An 18,764-nucleotide genomic window follows, 5' to 3' on the forward strand; every position below is an offset into this window, starting at 1 on the left:
AGCCAAGGAAATTACAATAAATTTGGAAGTTTACCATTGAGCTTCAACTCCCCGTTAAGCTTAGTTTATTAAGAATTCAGATACATGTATGTGAACACACACATATATACATACATACATACATGCGCAGTGGGAGTCAACCTGAAAAGAACAGTAGAGGGCCGGTGTGTAAGGAATCTGGGTTCAGGAATCTAATCCACACCAACTTTATTACTTTAGACAAACCTTAAGAACATTCTCGGCCTCACAGTTTTGGCCATCAGTGGAGTGGTGCTGAGAATTTGGTCTAGGAATAACTTTTTCCACTTTTTGTAAACCCGGAGGGAAATTGTGAAGCATGTGCTTGGGCCTCTGACAATAAAACCTTTTGGCTGGGGAACAAAATGCAGGGGTGGGTGCCTTGGGGGAGTGCTTTCCCAGCTTGGAAAGAACAGTTTGTTGGTAGAAAGGGATTTTTAGCACTTCTTGGCCCCGGGCTCCTTTAACACAACTGAGCATATCAGTCTAAGCTTTGCTCACTTGATATTTACTGATGCCCTCATGGTCCCCAAACCTCATTTTGGTCAAATTCCTCCACTTCTCTTATTACCTGTATTAAACAAAAGCCTGTAGCCAAACCCATGGCACTGGTTCCCTATATAGAGTTTCATGGATAACAAAGGAGCAGGGGGTTTCCACTGCTTGTCCCAGGTGCTGTCCCGTCCCATCCGTGGAGATAGTAGCGAAGCTGATTTTACCCCTTAACTTTGTAGTTCAGGAACATCGTCACCCCAGCCCTTCTTCAATCTACCCGTTGACATTTTCCCCAAGTCCTGTATAGTGGGAGCTAAGGACTGTCCCCCTGGGCTGGTGTCCCGACCTCAGGGCAGGTTGAGGAGCTTCTTCAGCAAACCCGGCCAGGCATGATGGGGCAGTGCCAGGTGGTTCTGCACCTGGTTTTTTATGAAGAAACTCACCCCAGTCTCCTCCTCACATCTCAATTGCTTCCCTGCCCTCCCCACAATGGGCAGCTTTTGCCTGGCTTCTCAGGAATAAATAAGAAGAGAAGGCTGTGTGGGCCTCTCTAGGATAAGAAAGCAGTGAGAAAATTAAACTCAATGGGAACCCGAGGGGGGGAGGCAAGTATGGTGAGAATTTGCCCTGCGGCCAACTCTCCCTAATTCCGGAGCTGCTTGTCTATTTAATGGATGATTCAGGTCGGCTGTCTCAGTAGCTCCCCTTCTGGCTCCTCCTGCTGCCTAAAGACATTTCGTCTTTGTAGCCCCCCCCCCCCAAACCCGGAATCAGCTGCAGGGAAGAGAGGGGACAGATCAGATCTTGGAGTTACTTGTTTTTAATCTCTGGCAATAAGCTGATGCGATAGGTGAGAAGAAGCTAAGAGATATAGTTTATCACTGGGCTTTCAGCCCCCCTGGGCGAGTTTATGACTTTTTGTCTTCAGCCCAGTTAGTCACTGTACCTGGGACAGAGAGCACTGTCAAAAGGACCTTAGGCACATTTTCCGAAAAACCTTGCAGAATTGTGGAACCAATTCCCAATAACGAGTTAACAGGAAAAAAAATTCTCTCTCACAAAAACAAACTTAAAAGCAAACAAAACACTGAAAAATCTAAATTCAAATTTTTCAAAATCTGCCTGGGATAGAGAAACCAGGGTCACTATTTTTAAGAGTATTACACCCTCAGTCAGTACTTTTCTCACTTCGTCACAGCTAATCCTCTTCTGAAAAGCTCCTTTTGTCTGTCTGAGGGGTTGGCCCTGTCCTTGGAGTAAGTGTCTTATCTCACGGGGAGCATCAGACAAACCAGGGCTCCATTCTGACCCCAGGGGGCACCGAGGGGAAGAGTGTGATGCCATCCCCTCTACCCATGGTCAGAGTGATCCACTAACTCTGCCCTCTGCCAGCACCATGCTTCCATCAAGACACTGCTCTCTGGGGAGTCAATTTATAAATGGTAGACCAAGAAAAAAGATACCTAAAGGCTTGAAAAGAAACCAGGGACAAGGTGGCCCCTTCCTCTGTGGTGGCCAAAGGAGTCTGCAGATTGGTTTCACGCCTGCGTGGATCAAACTCTCACACTGTGAAACTCCTGTTTGCATGCTTCACGGAGTCCCTCTGCTCTCCTGACTTCCGAGACATAATTATGTTTGGGAGATGCTCTAAGAGGGCCAGGTGTCAACATCCAGACCTCTTCCCTACATGGTCTGCTTAGCCCCAAACCCATGCCCTCCCATGGCCTGGTCTCATCAGTGAGGTTCCGCCATGGTCTTTGGGGGCCATGGTGTCCTTTCCATCCTCCGGGTGGAGCGTGAAGGGAATGCCTGGTGGTCGTCTTAGGTGGCCCAGGCTTCGGCGTGAGCCAGGTGGCTGAGCCACGTCAGCGCTCCTTCTGAGGATGACATTTCAGGGATCAGAGGTTCAGTATAGGGTTGACATCCTCCCACTTAGCCCCTCGGAATGGAAACCTGAGCAGGTTTTTCTTTACAGTTTATGTATCCAGACCTCTTAACAAGACATTGAACAGTGTTTACATTTTGTTGTGTTTTTACCATTTGATCTGTATAAAAGGCCCCTCATTGTGATTGGAGTACATTATTCATGAAACTGCTTCTCTTTTCCTGGTCCTGTCTTCCTGTAGCCCTTACCTTCCTAAAGTACCTTGCTTGGACACTGCTTTTATTTTCTTTAATTTTTTTTTTTTTTTTTTTGTGAACCCCCTATTCCAGAGTGTAGTTGTGCACAGTCTTTGCTCTTATTTGTTTGTTCATTTATCATCTGCTTTAAAATAAAAGCACAGGAGTCCTATAGGAATGGGCTTCCTCGGGCACTGTGGGAATTAATGGGGAGGCTGTGTTTGAATTCGCCCTACTAATGGTGGTTGTCTGCATTCCTTGGCTGGGGAGTTACAGATTTGGGGAGATTAAAACACATTCCAGAACTGTACTGGTATTATAAACAATGAGAACATGCCTTTTCTTGCCATAAGAATCTAGAGAAGCAGAAGATGGCAGGCCTGGAGGCACAGAAGAGGCCGCTGATGTTGGCAGCGCTGAATGGACTCTCGGTTGCTCGGGTCTCAGGGCGGGAAGACAGTCGAGTCGACAGCAGCCGGATTCCCATGGACGAGAGGGTAAGCACTGGGCTTGTCAAGCATGTGATTCATTCCTGTGCTCTGCGATTCCAGAGCTCTCTCCCTGCCCAAACATGCCAGCACTAGGGTTTATTTGATGAATTAATTCTTCAAGTTGAGAATAGCAAGACTTAGACTATAACTGTGTTGTATTAAATGGGTCCCTTTCAAGTGTCTCCTGTTTCTTTGTCAAGTTGGCACGGTGATGACTCCCTGAGAGGCCAGCCCCTAAGACCCCTAACGCCCCTAACAGGCCTAGTGCCCTGGGTCAAGTCACTCAGTTTCTTCGAGCCTCTTTCCGTTTTTGCAAACCAAGAAAATTCAACAACTGCTGTAGCTCTCAGTTTCTTTGATTTTTATGAACGATTAGCATTGATTAGGAAGTGAGTATTTTACCCAAGCATTTATAGAATTCTTTTAATATGCTATTGAAGCTGAATGTTAGTGGTTTAGAGGTGAGAAAAGTGTTCCTTTACAGTGGTTAAAGATGCAGGCTTTGCGTGCTAATGACATGAAGATCTTAGATTCCTGTCAGTATACATGAAGTATTAGAATGTTTTTAAAGCCAGAAGGGACTTTAGAAGAACTACTTAACTATCATTAATAGCTATCATTGTGATTAGTAGTTTGTCCGTGGGAAAAATAAAAGGGGTGGGGGTTAATCCCCAGAAGTGCAGGACTGTGGACCAGCATCATCTTAAAATTCAGCTCAGTAAAAGGGGCTATGTACATGGAGAAAAGAAAGGGTGTTTGGATAATCAAGAATAACAGTCTCCTTACATTAAGACTTTAAACAGAGGTGTTAATAACACAAATACCAATTTTGAATTTCACCTCTTGCCTGGCCTTGCAGATTTGTCCTGCTGAAACTGTGAGTGGGAAGGAAATTGGTTATTGGATAAGAGAAACTAGCACTAATCATGAGACCAAATAATCAAGCATCAGTTGGACATCTTGAAACTACCTATTAGCACCGTCACCGTCAATATTTAAAGAAATCCTGTTGTTTTGTTGGGATGAGATCATTCAGTGAGCTGAAGGTTAATTTCTGTTGCAGTTCAGAACCCTGAAGAAGAAGCTGGAAGAGGGAATGGTGTTCACAGAATATGAGCAAATCCCAAAGAAAAAGGCGAATGGCATTTTCAGCACAGCGGCTCTGCCAGAGAATGCTGAGCGCAGCCGGATCCGCGAAGTTGTTCCCTATGAGGAGAATCGAGTGGAGCTGATACCGACCAAAGAAAATAACACAGGTTACATTAACGCCTCCCATATCAAGGTGAGCCGGGGAGCGTGCTGGAAAGGTCTGTCGAAAATGGCTGGGTTAGCCCAGCCAACGTGGCTCAGCGGTCGAGCATCAACCTGTGAACCAGGAGACCGCGGTTCGATTCCTGGTCAGGGCACATGCCTGTATTGTGGGCTCGATCCCCAGCAGGGGGCGTGCAGGAGGCAGCCAGTCAGTGACTGTCATCATTGATGTTTCTATCTCTCTCCCTCTCCCTTCCTCTCTCTGAGTTCAATAATAATAAAAACATATTTTAAAACCCCCCCAAAAACGTAGTGTTTAAAAAAAAAAAAAAGCAAAGAAAATGGCTGGGTTAAAAGGTAAAAATGCAGAAAGAAAAAAATGTAGTATGGGCTGCCACTGTGCATCTTGGCTTGTCCCCAGACCCCGAGGGAATGGTTTTGAACTGCTGGGCGTTTCTTACTCACCTGGAAGGGCACGCCTAGCGCTGCAGACAGAAGGAAGCTAGCGGCCTTGGGGGGACCTCAGGTCAGCTATTTCTGAAGCTTGCTCCTTACAGAGGATTTTACGTTTTCTTCTCTCCGTGGGTTATAACTCTCCCCAAAACTCCCAGGGAAACCCGAGGATTCTCCTTTTCCCTTTGTAATTAGCAGATAGCGAGACCTTGGGAGTCACAGGCATTGCCTTAGTGTCACTGAAGTTTTTGTGATGTTCAGAAGGAACAAAACTTACCCATTCTCCGCTCTCACACTAAGGGGATGCATTTGACGCCTGGAGTCCCAGTGTGCATGGTATTTAGGAGCGTGGACGGATTTAAACATAAACTCTGATGTTGTGTTTGCTAGTGAATCTTGCAAGATTTGCCTCACTATCCAGGGCGTTAGGGCCATTACATTTTTGTTACTATTTCAGATACCTTTTTATCTCATTTCATAGACTTTAAAATTAGGCAGCGTAGAAACCCTGTTAGAATTCAGAGGTAAGGATGCTTGTGTACATTCAGTTAAATGTTTCCTAAATAGCTTACCTTCCTCAGTGTCCCCAGTAACAGAACATACTTAGAGCATCACCATGTGCTGTACCCTCTGAAGTCGAACTATTTCCATACAGATGTTGAAGCAGTTGTTACAGGATGTTTTTAAACAGTGTAAGCTTCACACGATTAGTCTGGTTATGTTCAGTAATCTTAAAAACCTGCTTCTGGCTTTGTCCAGAGTTCTTTCCTTTCTTTATTCGACTTTTCAGCTGCAGCCAAATCCTTGGTAGATTCCTCTGAGCCTCCAAAACACAGCCAAATGTCTGTGTTTTGTATCAGTTGTAACAGTTTTGATACAAAATATGAAAAGTGTACCCAGGAAGGGTGTGTGTTTTTGCACACAGGGCATAGATAACCACATATATTTTTCTTAATGCATCAGGAAGTGCTGTCAAAAGAAATATGAAAGAGCGCTGTCATGGATCCGATTGCGTATTTTACTCTCATGTTTGAGGATGAAAACAGTAAAAAACGAACCCCAGGAAACGCTTGATTAAACTGATGATGGTGTTTGTCACGGGTTTCATTTAGCTTATGAAACAGTGGCTACAATAATGTAGTCAGACAGGGGTGCAACTCACACAGCTGCTTCTTGATAGAATGTCTGTGGATCTCTTACTTCGTGATATTACACCGCCTTCTTCTCTGGCCCAGTCTTCTCTCCCATTTTCCATCTGCTGTCTGGGAAAAGCTGTCACTGTGCATCGGCTGTGCCCACTGGGTGTACTGAACAGAGCACTCCCTTCCTCAGTGTTCTCCAAGGCCCACGGTTCATCTCGTGGATCCGGGTTAGACATGGGTGCGTTTAATAGACCCACAGAGCTTGCAAGAACTTGTCCGTGCTGTTGGAATAGAGCTGTATATCTTGCCAATGTTTTCTCCCTGGGTTCCAGGCAGCCGTTAACACAGAACAGATTTATTTGCTCCAGAGGTGGAATCACATCTGTGAAATCTACCTCAGTAGCCTTGGTGGTTGTGTTTTTAATGCGGTTTTTAATACCCTCCTGTCAATACTTGGAATTTGCTGGAAGGCCCCAGGCAGCAGCAGACTCTGGAAGTATTTACGGTTCCTATATGTTGGGTGCCAGAGAGGCTAATGTTTAAAATCACAGCTCCACAGACAACCCAGCTCCTAGCCAGCCAGCAGCTGTATGGATGTTATCTCCCACCGGTACTTGGAAAATGGATTTTGCTTGCCAGCTTTGACCTAAACATGCCTTGTGTAATGAGATAATAACTGACATTGTTTTTATTTGAATCAAGTTAGCATATAGTTTCATAAAACAAATGAGGGGGAAAAGTTTCAAACAATGATCACTTCATTGCTCCTAGAACTATCTAGAGATCTGCACTGGTGGATGTGTGAGGGGGCCTGAGTTTGCACTATCAAGAGGCAGGGATAGAAGGGGACACAGAATCCTTGCAGAGGCCACAGTTCCTCCTGGGTAGCATGGCCTTCAACACTCTGGGCAAAACTTCTTATTTATGATTTTCTGCCGCTGAAATTTATAGCTGCATAATTCTTCTCCCAGGGTCACTCTGAGCTGCATGGGGTACTAATTTTATTTTCTAGAACCATCTCATGGCTCCAAAGTTTGGGTGGATGCTGTTAATGAAAAAATATCGTGGCCCCGCTGGCGTGGCTCAGCGGTTGAGCATCGACCTAGGATCCAGGAGGTCACAGTTCGATTCCCGGTCAGGGCACATGCCCGGGTTTCGGGCTCGATCCCCAGTAGGGGGTGTGCAGGAGGCAGCCGATCAGTGACTCTCTCATCATTGATATTTGTATCTCTCTCTCCCTCCCTTCCTCTCTCTGGAATCAATAAAGACATATTTAAAATATATATATATCATGTGTTGTTGACTTATGTGCCTTCACGATTTCTCTGCTGTATGTGGCACGTGGAGTGGTGGGTACAGCTGAGGCTCATGACGTACTTCATGTCAGGTCAGCAGCAGAAAGACATTACAGCAGAAAGATCTTATTCCACGGCGGGTGTCTTTATTGCTTAAAAGGATGCCACAGAGCACTGTTTCTCAAACTCTGGATCACAGTACCGCAGTGGGCTGTAGAGTCTATTTGGAGTCAAAACCAGTTTAGGTGTGTGTGTTTTGTGTTTTTTTTAAACAGCCTAGAATAGAGAAGAGAAAAGAATGGAAATTATCAAAGTGCATTGCACATAGTAAGCATAACTATTGTTTCTGTAACAAATTCTATTAGGTTACACACACATATATTCATCTAACATCGTGTGTGTGTGTTTGGATACGGTTGTGTTGTGTATGTGTGCTTTTAAAATACACTGGTTTGTACATAATTACTATGGGTTGCAGACCAAAAAAAAAAAGATTAGGTGTATTTTAATAGCGTTTTCATGTGAGAATGTCTCCGTAGCTCTGTGGTCCCGGGCGTTTGATGGTGGCACTAAGCCACGTGGCCTCCCTGTGGTCAGCAGGTAACTCAGTCCTGGATGGGGGGCCGCCTCACCGATGCTTCCTTTGGCTTGCAGGTGGTGGTTGGCGGGGCAGAATGGCACTACATCGCCACTCAGGGGCCCCTGCCGCACACGTGCCATGACTTCTGGCAGATGGTGTGGGAGCAGGGAGCCAACGTGATCGCCATGGTCACCGCGGAGGAGGTAAGGGGAGTGGCTGACGGCCGCCTGTTCCCAGGGGCGGGGAGGCCCCGGATGGGCTCTGTGTCGGGGACTTCGCTGCTCTGTACTTCTCCCGCAGCCCCGTTTCTCTGCGGATCCTCCTCTTTGGCATTGCACCTCTTTTCCCTTCTCCCTTCCACACAGATTGGTTTCGTTTCCCAAAGATGCTCTGTTACGTCCCGTTTTCATCAACTTTTAACTTTTCCCTGCATTGCCATGAGCTAAAATCAAACAAACAAGAACCAGCTCACTTTCGTGTGCCAAACACCAGCACGGTCTTTCCCCTGGGATTCGAGAACCTCGGCCGCTCTGGGTGAATCGGCACGTGGGCCCAACCACGGGCATGGCCCGCTGACGTCCGTCCTGCTTATCGGCGGAAAAGAGACCAGAAGCTGTTGTTCCTGTAGAGGCCTTTATTCTCTAGGGACAGAAAATGTTTTTCTTTCTTTGCCAAGTCAAACATAGTTTTTCTGTTGTAATTGGAGACGTCTACATGGTGTTATAAAAATGGGCACACACCACGAGCGGAGCAGTTCACCTGGAGCTTGCTGTCTTTGGGGGAAGACGTTTATGTTTCTTTTCTTCTCATGTTCTCAATTTTTTATCTTAACCACTTCCTTTTGTTCCTTTCATTCAGTTTTAACTAAAGTTTTAAAGTCACTTAAAAGACTAGCTTCGTGTGGTTTTTACCAATATCTATGGTGTTACGTACCCTTTGGCTAACAATTTTTAAAGGTGGGGAACAGAGATAATTCAATAAAGTCCCACAGTCTTCATTGACTGTTCCGAGCAGTTCCTTTCCAGAATGGCCCATTAGAAGATAGTGGTGGCCCTGGCCAGTGGCTCGGTTGCTTTGAGCGTTGTCCTGTGCACCAAAAGGTGGTGGGTTCGATTCCCGGTCAGGGCACATACCTAAGTTGAGGGTTCGATCTTCAGTTGGGGTGCATACAGGAGGCAACCAATTGATGTTTCTCTCTCTCTTCTCCCCTTCCCCTCTTTCTAAAATCAATTTTAAAAAAAGTACCCTAGGGTAAGGGAGGATTAAAAGAAAAAAACAGATAGTGGTGGAAAGAACTTCACCTCTTGAAAGCCACTTGTACTTCTCTGACCTTCTATTTGACTTTCCTACAAAGAGTAAATTCTCCTAAAATCTCCAGAATAGTTTTATCTATTGGAATTGCAGTAGATAAAATTGGAAGGAATTCATTCAGTTTAATGCAGTGCACCATCTGTGCAAACCCGAGGGCCATGGTGCTAAACAAGACAGGCACCGTCCCTGCCCTCCGGAGCTTACGTCCTAGAGGGAGGGATGATGAAAGGTAAACAGATGAAGTCAGCTCAGACAGTGGTGAGTGTCACAGAGAAAATGGAACCAGGTGATGAGAGTGGCTAGGGGCTTCTTTAGGTGGGCAGCCCAGGCCCTCTAAAGAGGTGGCATTTGAGCTAAGCCGTGAGTGACAGAAGAGACCAGCCTCACGAGCACAAAGTCTAGTCATCTGTGAGACAGCAGAGCTTTGCAGCCTCTTGAAATTTGACATTGATTTAGGTACTCGGCAGTGTATAATATAAATTCAAGGCCTCGGGTAAACCTTCTTTCTCAGGATTGGTGAATAAAAGAGGCAGGCTGCTTCAAACATAAGAAGACTCGATTCAACCAGATAAACCAGGGCGAGATTATTTGTATCACCCAAAGACATGTTGTTTTGTAAGTGGGCGAGCCCTCGGGCTTCTCTAAGGAGCAGGTCCCCAGTGCTGACCCCTCACTCCTACAGCTAAGCGTTTCTCCTCTGTCTCCACCCATGCCCTGCCCTGGGCCTCCTTGTACGCCCCATCTCCTCCACGCTCACTCCAGTGATTTCAAAACTCTGCAGAAATTTAAAAAGGGACCCATTGTGTAAATGATTGAGAATGCATATTCCCAGGAAAGATTATCAAATAAATGGGGAGAGGATGGGGGTATACTCATTTGTTCCCTCTTTCAGTGGTGAATTGTACTAAAACAAATGAGTCAGGCTGGAAAAAAGATGAGATTGACACTAGATGACAGAGAGAGTGTCAGTAGTCAGTGTGATGTAATAGAGAGAGCCCTGGGTTGAGCATCAGAAATGCAGAGCGTGACCTAGAATGACCACTACACTCTGTCACTCCCCTGCCTGAGGTCGCTCCATGCCCTTTGGATGGCTTCCCACCATCTGTGGAGTGAAATCCAAACTCCCTACCATGGACCAGGAGATTTCTGACCTCTTCTCTAGCACCCTCCCGTCTGTTTCTTTAACACCCCAAGCTGGTTCCCACCTCTAGACTTTGCACTGGCTCTTCTCTCTCTAACATTCAGTTGCAGCTCAGTTGTGAATCTTTTACATTTTCCATTGATGTAACTACCATTGTACATCTTATTATGGGTCTTAGTTAAGATTTATAGGATCTGATCTCTTGTAGACGCTACACAGTGCTACTGAGTTAGCGACTTAGGAGCTATTCACATTTTCCTCTGTCCTCGGATTTTAAGATTAAGAGGATAAGCGCTTCCTTCCTCTGACTAATTTCCAGTTTTGCTTTTGTGTGTGATTCAGGAAGGCGGACGAACGAAGAGCCATCGATACTGGCCCAAGCTGGGCTCCAAGCACAGCTCAGCCACCTACGGCAAGTTCAAGGTCACCACCAAGTTCCGAACAGATTCTGGTTGCTATGCAACCACAGGCTTGAAGGTCAAGCACCTTTTGTCTGGGCAGGAAAGGACGGTGTGGCATTTGCAATATACCGACTGGCCAGATCACGGCTGCCCCGAGGATGTCCAAGGATTTTTGTGTAAGTTTTCTCTTCCCTGTCGCAGTTTACCAACTGTATCAGTGGTCTTATCTGTTGGAGGTGAAATGGAAAGAGAGGACATTTTCTATTAAGTGGCGAAAATATTAGAACATTGATGTACATGTCCCTTCGTATGTGGAACAGAAAAGACGAGTTTATGTCACCATATTCTCTAAGTAAAGAGGGAATGCATATAAGCTAAAGCTTTGGTAAACTAATTGATTCTACCTTGATTTAGAACTTTATTCATTAATAGATAATTATTCTGATCCATGCTACATGTCTGAACCTGGAAAACATGCTAAGTAAGCCTGGCCGGTGTGGCTCAGTTGGTTGGGTGTCGTCCTGTGCACCGAAAGGTTGCCTGTTCGATTCCTGGTCAGGGCACATGCCCAGGTTGCTGGCTTGACCCCTGGTAGGGGGCGTGCAGGAAGCAGCCAGTCGATGTTTCTCTCTCACGTCAACGTTTCTCTCTCTCCCTCTCCCTTCACTTCTCTAAAATTTAATAAAAAATCTTTAAAAAAAAATAAAATAAAGGACAAGAAAACATGCTAAGTAAAAATAAACCAGACACAAAAGGACAAATGTTGTATGACTCCATTTATATGAGGTACCCAGAATGGGCAGCTTCATAGAGATAGAAAGTATTAAAGAGGTTGGGGAAGGGGAATAGGAGTTATTATTTGACTGGTACAGAGTTTGTTTGGGACAACAAAAAAGTTCTAGAATAGATAGTGGGGATGGTAAACTTTATGTTATGTATATTTCACCACAATAAAAAATAACACCACTTAGAGCAGTAAAATTTTTAAAACGACATTTTTTTATTTTTTGCTCTCACAAGCCCTATATCTCCACATAGCAATACATTTCAATCAGGAACTGTGATTCAGATACTAAGAATTATTGAAATCAACTTGTAGTTTGAAGCTATCATTTTTGGATTCATTCATGTATGTGTTTTTTCCTGATATACTTATCTTAGAAGCGAATGCACGCAGGTTATACGCAGTCCTTTCTTTGCAAGGCCAGGAGCTGGGGATGTGCCCACCACCATGTGTCAGGCACTGGATCAGGCTCTTAGAACGCAGACATGCAGCAGTCTTTATGTTAAAGGTACTCGAGGTCTTATGAGAAAGGCAGACCAGTGATTACGGTCCAGGGGTGAGATCGATACTGTCCTCTGCTTTTTGATGATGGCTGCAGGGCTCCCCCTTCCTTCCTTGCCTAAATGTCCTGCCCTTGAAAGGAAACCCCATTCCTGCCTGATCCAGCTGGGAAGGAAGCCCTCGGGCTCTCTGCAAGTTTATTATTTATAGCTGCTATGTCATTAGCTCTCCAGCTGGCGGACTACCTGTGACCACTACGAAGGGCCCATCATCTGGATATTGGATGATGTCAGCACCTTGAATTTGTTTTTGCTACTCCTTTAGAATGGGAGGCGGGGGAGGGAGGTGGGAAGAGAGGGAAGGTAGGTTTTTAAGCATCTGAAGGTGCCATTTCACAAATTCCAACAGAAAGATGTCGATGCATACTTACACGTTGATAAAGGTGTTTAATTTCCTGTTAAAGTGATGATGGTCCTGGAGTTGGATACTGAAAGTAGAGGAGAGAAAGATGATTGGAATGAAAGAATCTAGAGTGTCACCTAGAGGGTTAGCAGTTTGCCTGAGGTCCTACAGTTACCCGTAGCTTAGATATTAATAAGGGGGCAGTGGCCGCAGCAGAACTTGATTTCCTCATAATGGTATTCTTTTTGTCCTTTTCTGGTAACCTTTTGCTAATTGATCGATTAGAAATTTCTCCAAGACACACAATGTGGAAACAATAAAAGGAGATCATTTTGATGATTGACTCACAGCTCTGATAAAAGATTGAGTCTTATAAGGTGGTTAAAATTATAGCCAAATCTTTAAGAATCGGAACCAGTTGAAGGAAGGACAGTCTAAATTACTGAAAAAAAATATAGCAAATACTTTTAAACAGTATGAATTCGTTAATTTACTTTTCTAAGAAACTCAGGACAAGTGTGCTGAGTCAGGTCTAAGAACTGTTGGCTCCCTAGGTTTCTGAGAATGCGAAGAGATTTTTGTCCATGTGTAGATTAGACTACCTGGATGCAGAGGACTGAGGCCAAATTGTTTTCCAACCTCCAGAGGTCTTCACCGAGTTACAGCGTTATTAATAGGACTGCTAGAGAAAGCATCCATTTAAATCTAGTTCCTCTGTTTTATGAAATGCCATTAGATGGTAGCATCTGCCTTATTGATCAGTATTTCGTTTACTTTTTAAATTTAGCACAAGAAAAACCCTTGTCTCCTGTTTGGGAATATTGCCTTTTGTCAGACAGAATGTTCAATCGCCCAATATCTCTTTCCCCTGCAGAAACATTGGGGAGAGAATTTCATGCACAGTATTTAGCTCATGCTAGTATCCAATAGCAACTACTCTAGTCATCTCAGGTTGTCTTCCCTCTTTATTTAAAATTTGTTTTTTTGTTCTATGTCATTTTACATGGCTGCTGGTGGTGCTGCTAGTAGCAGTTATTTATTTTGATAAACTAAATTAGTTTGTAATTAGATAAGCTAATCAGGAAAATAGTTTTTGTTTTTTTTTAAATGTATCTATTGATTTCAGAAAGAGGAAGGGAGAGGGAGAGAGAGATAGAAACATCAATGATGAGAGAGTCACTGAGTGGCTGCCTCCTGCACACCCCTGACTGGGGATCGAGCCTAAAACCCGGGCATGTGCCCTGACCGGGAATCGAGCCTCCATCTCCTGGATCCTAGGTGGATGCTCAATGGCTGAGCCAGGCCTGGCCAGGCAGGAAAATAGTTCTTATTCACTGTATGTAAACAGATGTTTGTAAATGAACCAGACTGGTTCGCATGTGCTGTATACTCTGCACCAGTTTGAGCATCTCCCCTAGCCCCGTGTACATGGCTGATCAGGATGAGCTGCTTCTCAGTGCCGGGGACCTTCCAGCCTGTTTCTCCCCTGAGCCAGCTGCTACAAAATCTCAATTACTGATGGACTTTTTCCAGTTCTTGGACTGCTTGAAAATTACATTTATACCTTTTTTTTTTTTTTTTTTATGATCATGAGGGCCAATATAGCTGTAATTTTTCACTTGTGCCCAAATGGAGACCCCCAGGCAGCCCTGCTGAGCTAGGCAGATGTTGGAAGGGATGGGGGAGGTGGCATGACCCCCCACAAACATGTTGCCCCCAGAAATGGGACTGGGGTAGCTTATTTTGAGCTACTCAACCATTTGGAATCCAAGCTGAAAAGCAGGCCCCCTAATGTCTATTTTAAAATGGAAAAATGAAGTCAAGCCTAGTTGACATTCACTCGTTCAATGAGGGGAAGGAAGAGGGCAGATGGAGGCTCTTCCCACCAGAAACTGGCTCTGACAGGCGGGCGTTTCAAGGGGACCTCGCTGGTGTTCCGATCCCAGTCTGTTAATAGTAGGAATTGCTGTAAGTAATGTCGAGAATCATCTGCTTGGGGGACTTGGGGATTTGCAGAGGGGAAAACAGAATTTAATTTTTAAAAAAGAACTATTTAATTTAAAGAACAAATTCTCCCATGGACTAATTGACTCCCAGCTGGTCCTTTCTGGCTCCAGGACTATACAGTGGGTACCAGCCAAATAATTAGTGTCTTGTAAGAACTGTAAATTGTCACTTAAAAAAAAAAATAAAAAGATTCGCCATCAGTTTTGCGCCCCCCCCCCCCGCCCCCTTGTATGCAAAGCCACCCAGGACTTCGGTGACAAGATTTGCATTTTTGTCTTGCAGCCTACTTGGAGGAGATCCAGTCGGTGCGTCGCCACACCAACAGCATGCTGGAGGGCACCAGGAACCGGCACCCTCCCATCGTGGTCCACTGCAGCGCCGGCGTGGGCAGGACCGGCGTGGTCATCCTCTCTGAGCTCATGATCTACTGCCTGGAGCACAATGAAGTGAGTCACTCTGGGCTTCCTACATACTCCACCTTGGGGGCAGAGCTGCACCAGGACCGAACCTGCGCCGTGTCCTTCTTTTTCGGGGCCTAATTTCCTCCGTCCTGACCAGGGCTTCCCAGACCCGTGGTTCCTGCTTGCACTCTGACATTTACAGCCTTTCCTATCTCGTCTTAGACGGCTCTGTGCAGACATCCAGATAATAAAGAAGAGAGCAGCGTGTGAGATAGGAGCTGGTTAGAAAGTCTGATCTTGGTTGACATCTGCTTCCAGAAATCTGCAGTGTGTTGTAGATAGTCTGGCTTTCTTGTGGGTCATTTTCCACGGTGGGTTATCTGGTCACATGTGGTGTAGATGCGTCTGGCATGTCTGGGATGTGTTTTGGCCTGCATCCTATGTGAACGTGTGTATCGTGTGGAAAGGTTTTTCATTCTTCGGAGGGGGTTTTCTTTCAAGGGGGTAGTTGTTGGCTCTTGTCTAGACCAGCAGTGGCGTGGAGGAGCAGAGCGGGGCAGACATCCAAGTCCCTTCCCTGAGAGGTCACACCCAGCTCTTCTCCCTGGCGCCCAGGGTATCGCCCCGAGGGGCTTTTGAGTTCGTCAGGATGAGACCAAGAGCAGTCAAGGCTAAAGACCATATACCTTTTATTTATATGGGGCTTTAAAATCGCTTTCACCTTTTTGTCTCAGTGGGGTCCTCATAGCAGCCACGTAGAGGAGTTGGGCACGTGTCTGTCCTGCTTTACAGATGAGGAGACCGAGGCCCAGAAACTGTTCAGTGACTTGTCCGGTGCCACGTGGCCCCGAAGCAGGGGTTGCCACGGTGAGAAGTGAGATCTTCCATCCCCTGGCCCCGTTGTTTCCTGTCTCCACTCTGCCTCCCAACTCCAAGTGTCATTCGGTTCTTGTTCATTTTTTCAAATTATACAGCTTGGAGAATCCAAGGAAACTTTCCAAGTAGCTCGGTAGTTTTTAGGGAACATTACAACGCACGCCTGTGAAAGAATTTATGTAATAATACACATATTTGCTCACTGGCAGCAGTGGTTTGAAAATCAAATTAACTATTTACCCCACGGAATTTGTTAGAGTATAACTTCCGGGAAAACAATAAATGCTAAATTTAAACAAGTTCAAAGGGCTTTTAAACTCCCTGCCTATAAAAAGTTAATTTTGGAAACTTCCAGTCTGTAGGATGAATGTTGGTGCTGCTGAGAAGTAGAAGAGGGGTCTGGTATAATGCGGCCGAATGTTGAAAAAAACAACAAACTCTGTTGACGAGCAAAAGGCCCCCCCTGGAATCACTTGAGACCACGCAGCAGAGGCTTCATCATCTTCTATGAGTTTTTTTCCTTTCGTCTCACAGGAGAGTCTTGATTGCTTGCCTCCCTGCCACTATGGGACGTCTGTAGAAGTCTCTGGTAGAGTTAATAGCTTGCCACTAAGTCCCAAAGCCACTCCGTGCTGGAAGATAAGATGAAGTGGAACCAGGGGACCTATAACTTGAGTGTACCGTGGGCTCCACTGGGGGTACTATGGACTCCAAGGGAGGAAGAAGGGCCTCATCACCCCCTCCCCACCTCCATGCCCCCCCCCACCCTTGTATCACTCTCTTGATCAGATTCCTTCTTGTCTCCATTCCCTGTGCACTCCTATGCTCCCTGTCCCCCATTTCAACTTGAGAAGCTATTTTGTCCATCTTGTCTGACGTGAAGGATTGTTCTGTTTTGAGCTCTTTGGAGACCCATCCAAGGCCAAGCCTCAGTAATGCTATGACTCGAAGGCTCATTGATCACCAGATGTTACTGGCCCGGTAGAACATAAACAGCACATGTCGGAGCCAGCGTGGCGCGGAGCGAGGGATCCGGCCGCTGGGGCCTCGCGTGGACTCGATGAGGGCTCGGGTGATTAAATTCTCTCTGGTGTGTCCAAACATAGCGGATTTCCTCAATGCCCAGTTGCACGCCAGAACATTCTTTGCCGAAACGTGGTCAGTCCAAAAAGAACTTCTGTTCCCATTGATATTCAAAGATAGCCGGATGACTCATTTCTCACTTCCCTTCCCCGGCACAAATATAGCCGCCTTATCTGTCCCGTTTCCCACAGTTGCTGTTGGTAGATGGTTCTCTACTTTGTGCTGTTTCAGGCCTGGCGAGTAAGCTCCAAACCCTTATTTTGGGACTAGAGTGGAACATGTTTAGTTCGTTCACTTTTTTTTTTCTCCCCAGCAAAGATTTTGACAAATAAATATGAAATCGTATGTCCCATTTTTCTCCTGTCTAAACTTTCCTGCCTCCTTTTCACAGCTTCTGGATTAGCCCACTTTATGTTTTATTCTGTAACCCATGTGATTTTAATTTTGTAAGTGAAATGCCTTTTCTTTTCCCTGAGACAAAGACATGGGAGGTCAGGTACCTGTGAGGTGGGGATGGGAGGGGACTCACCCAGGCTGTTCTGAGAGGCCTCTTTGTGGCCTGTTGCCTTTGGCCACTGAATGTTACCTGTCATATTTTAATGCCCATATATTTTTTCAGAAAGACTTTTATGGTTTACAACACTCTCTCCTGGCCCCTGGATTTAGCTCTCTGTCCCCCATTCGCTAATTACAAAAGACCAGGTTCTCACTAGCCAGATGGCAAGCTGACTTCATCCTGCTGTTTTTCTGAATTAGTCGTCCCTCCTTCATAGGGTAGGAAGGAGAAAACACCTTCTAAGCAAGACTGAGTGGACATCAGAGCCTGTGGGAGTACATCTTCAAGGCAGCTGTACCTCCAAACTGTACCTTATCAGATAATCTACTGTCCTTGGGGGCTGTCTCACAGGCTATGGAGACGGTGACGCTCATGATGGTGGTGGCGGTGATGGTGGTGGAGATGGAAGTGGAGTTGGCAGAGGTGGTGGTGGAGGGAGTCTGGTGGAGGTGATAGTGATGATGACAATAATAAACGTATTATAATAACAACAGTTAACCTGTGTTTAGTGTTTGCCATGTGCCAGCACTATTCTAAGAGCTTTATAGCTTGAGTAGCCTTCACAGTTAACTCTGTGGGAAGGGTCGTATTAGGACCCTTGTGTAGCACAGAGAAACAGAGGCAGAGGTAATGAAGGAACGTGTCCACATCCCACACCCAGGATGTGGTAAAGCAGAGCTGCAGCGGGTGATTGTTCTCATTTGGTAACATTGGTGAAATGATCAAGAGTGGTCTGTATTAGGAACCCACTGTGTGCAGACACTGCGCTCAGTGTTTTACGTGCATTTCTTTACGTGATCCTGGAGGTGAGGCTCACCTATTTATACCCCATGTTATTGTAAAGGAAATGTCACTAACCTGGGTAGGGCCACCCCGCCACTGGAGGAAAGCATCGTTATCCTTACTTACAAGCGAAGAAACTAAGACCAAGAGATGTCATAAATCCTACCATTGGGCCATCATAGAGTTTGAGTCGGGTTTAACTCCAGCCTCTATGTTTTCTCCAACACCCTGGTCTCTATTTATTATTATTATTTTTTTAATATATCTTTATTGATTTTAGAGAGAGGAAGGGGGAGGGAGAAAGAGAGATAGAATCTTCAGTGATGAGAAAGTCATCATTGATCGGCTGCCTCCTGCACGCCCCTGACTGGGGATCGAGCCTGCAACCCGGGCATGTGCCCTGACCAGAAATCAAATTGCGATTTTGTGCATCCTAGGTCAGTGCTCAACTGCTGAACTATGCTGACCGGGCTCCCTGGTCTCCATTTAAAATAGCACATCAGTGGTGCATGCCAACCAGTTTCTCAAACTGTTGGCATCGAGTCTTTGATTAGGAAAACCTATAGGTGCTGAGTCCTTTGCTGTCTCTTGTATCTGTGCATCGATAGTGAGTGCTTCTTGGATGAAGGAATGAGAAGTGACCCAAGGGAAGCTCCCCATCTCAGAACCTTG

At 45.6% G+C, this 18,764-nt stretch overlaps 1 protein-coding gene across 1 annotated transcript in view; it reads left to right on the forward strand.

The window, feature by feature from the left end:
* PTPN14 (protein tyrosine phosphatase non-receptor type 14) overlaps window positions 1-18,764 on the forward strand; it is a 148,940-nt gene that overhangs the window by 125,220 nt on the left and 4,956 nt on the right. Inside the window, exons 15-19 of the mRNA XM_081121554.1 lie at window positions 2,988-3,131; window positions 4,189-4,407; window positions 7,921-8,049; window positions 10,641-10,875; window positions 14,676-14,839. Coding sequence (XP_080977680.1) covers window positions 2,988-3,131; window positions 4,189-4,407; window positions 7,921-8,049; window positions 10,641-10,875; window positions 14,676-14,839 — 891 coding nt within the window. The remainder of the gene's footprint in view (window positions 1-2,987; window positions 3,132-4,188; window positions 4,408-7,920; window positions 8,050-10,640; window positions 10,876-14,675; window positions 14,840-18,764) is intronic.

The sequence above is a fragment of the Miniopterus schreibersii genome (genome assembly GCF_964146895.1).
Source record: "Miniopterus schreibersii genome assembly, chromosome: 19".
Lineage (NCBI taxonomy): Eukaryota > Metazoa > Chordata > Mammalia > Chiroptera > Miniopteridae > Miniopterus > Miniopterus schreibersii.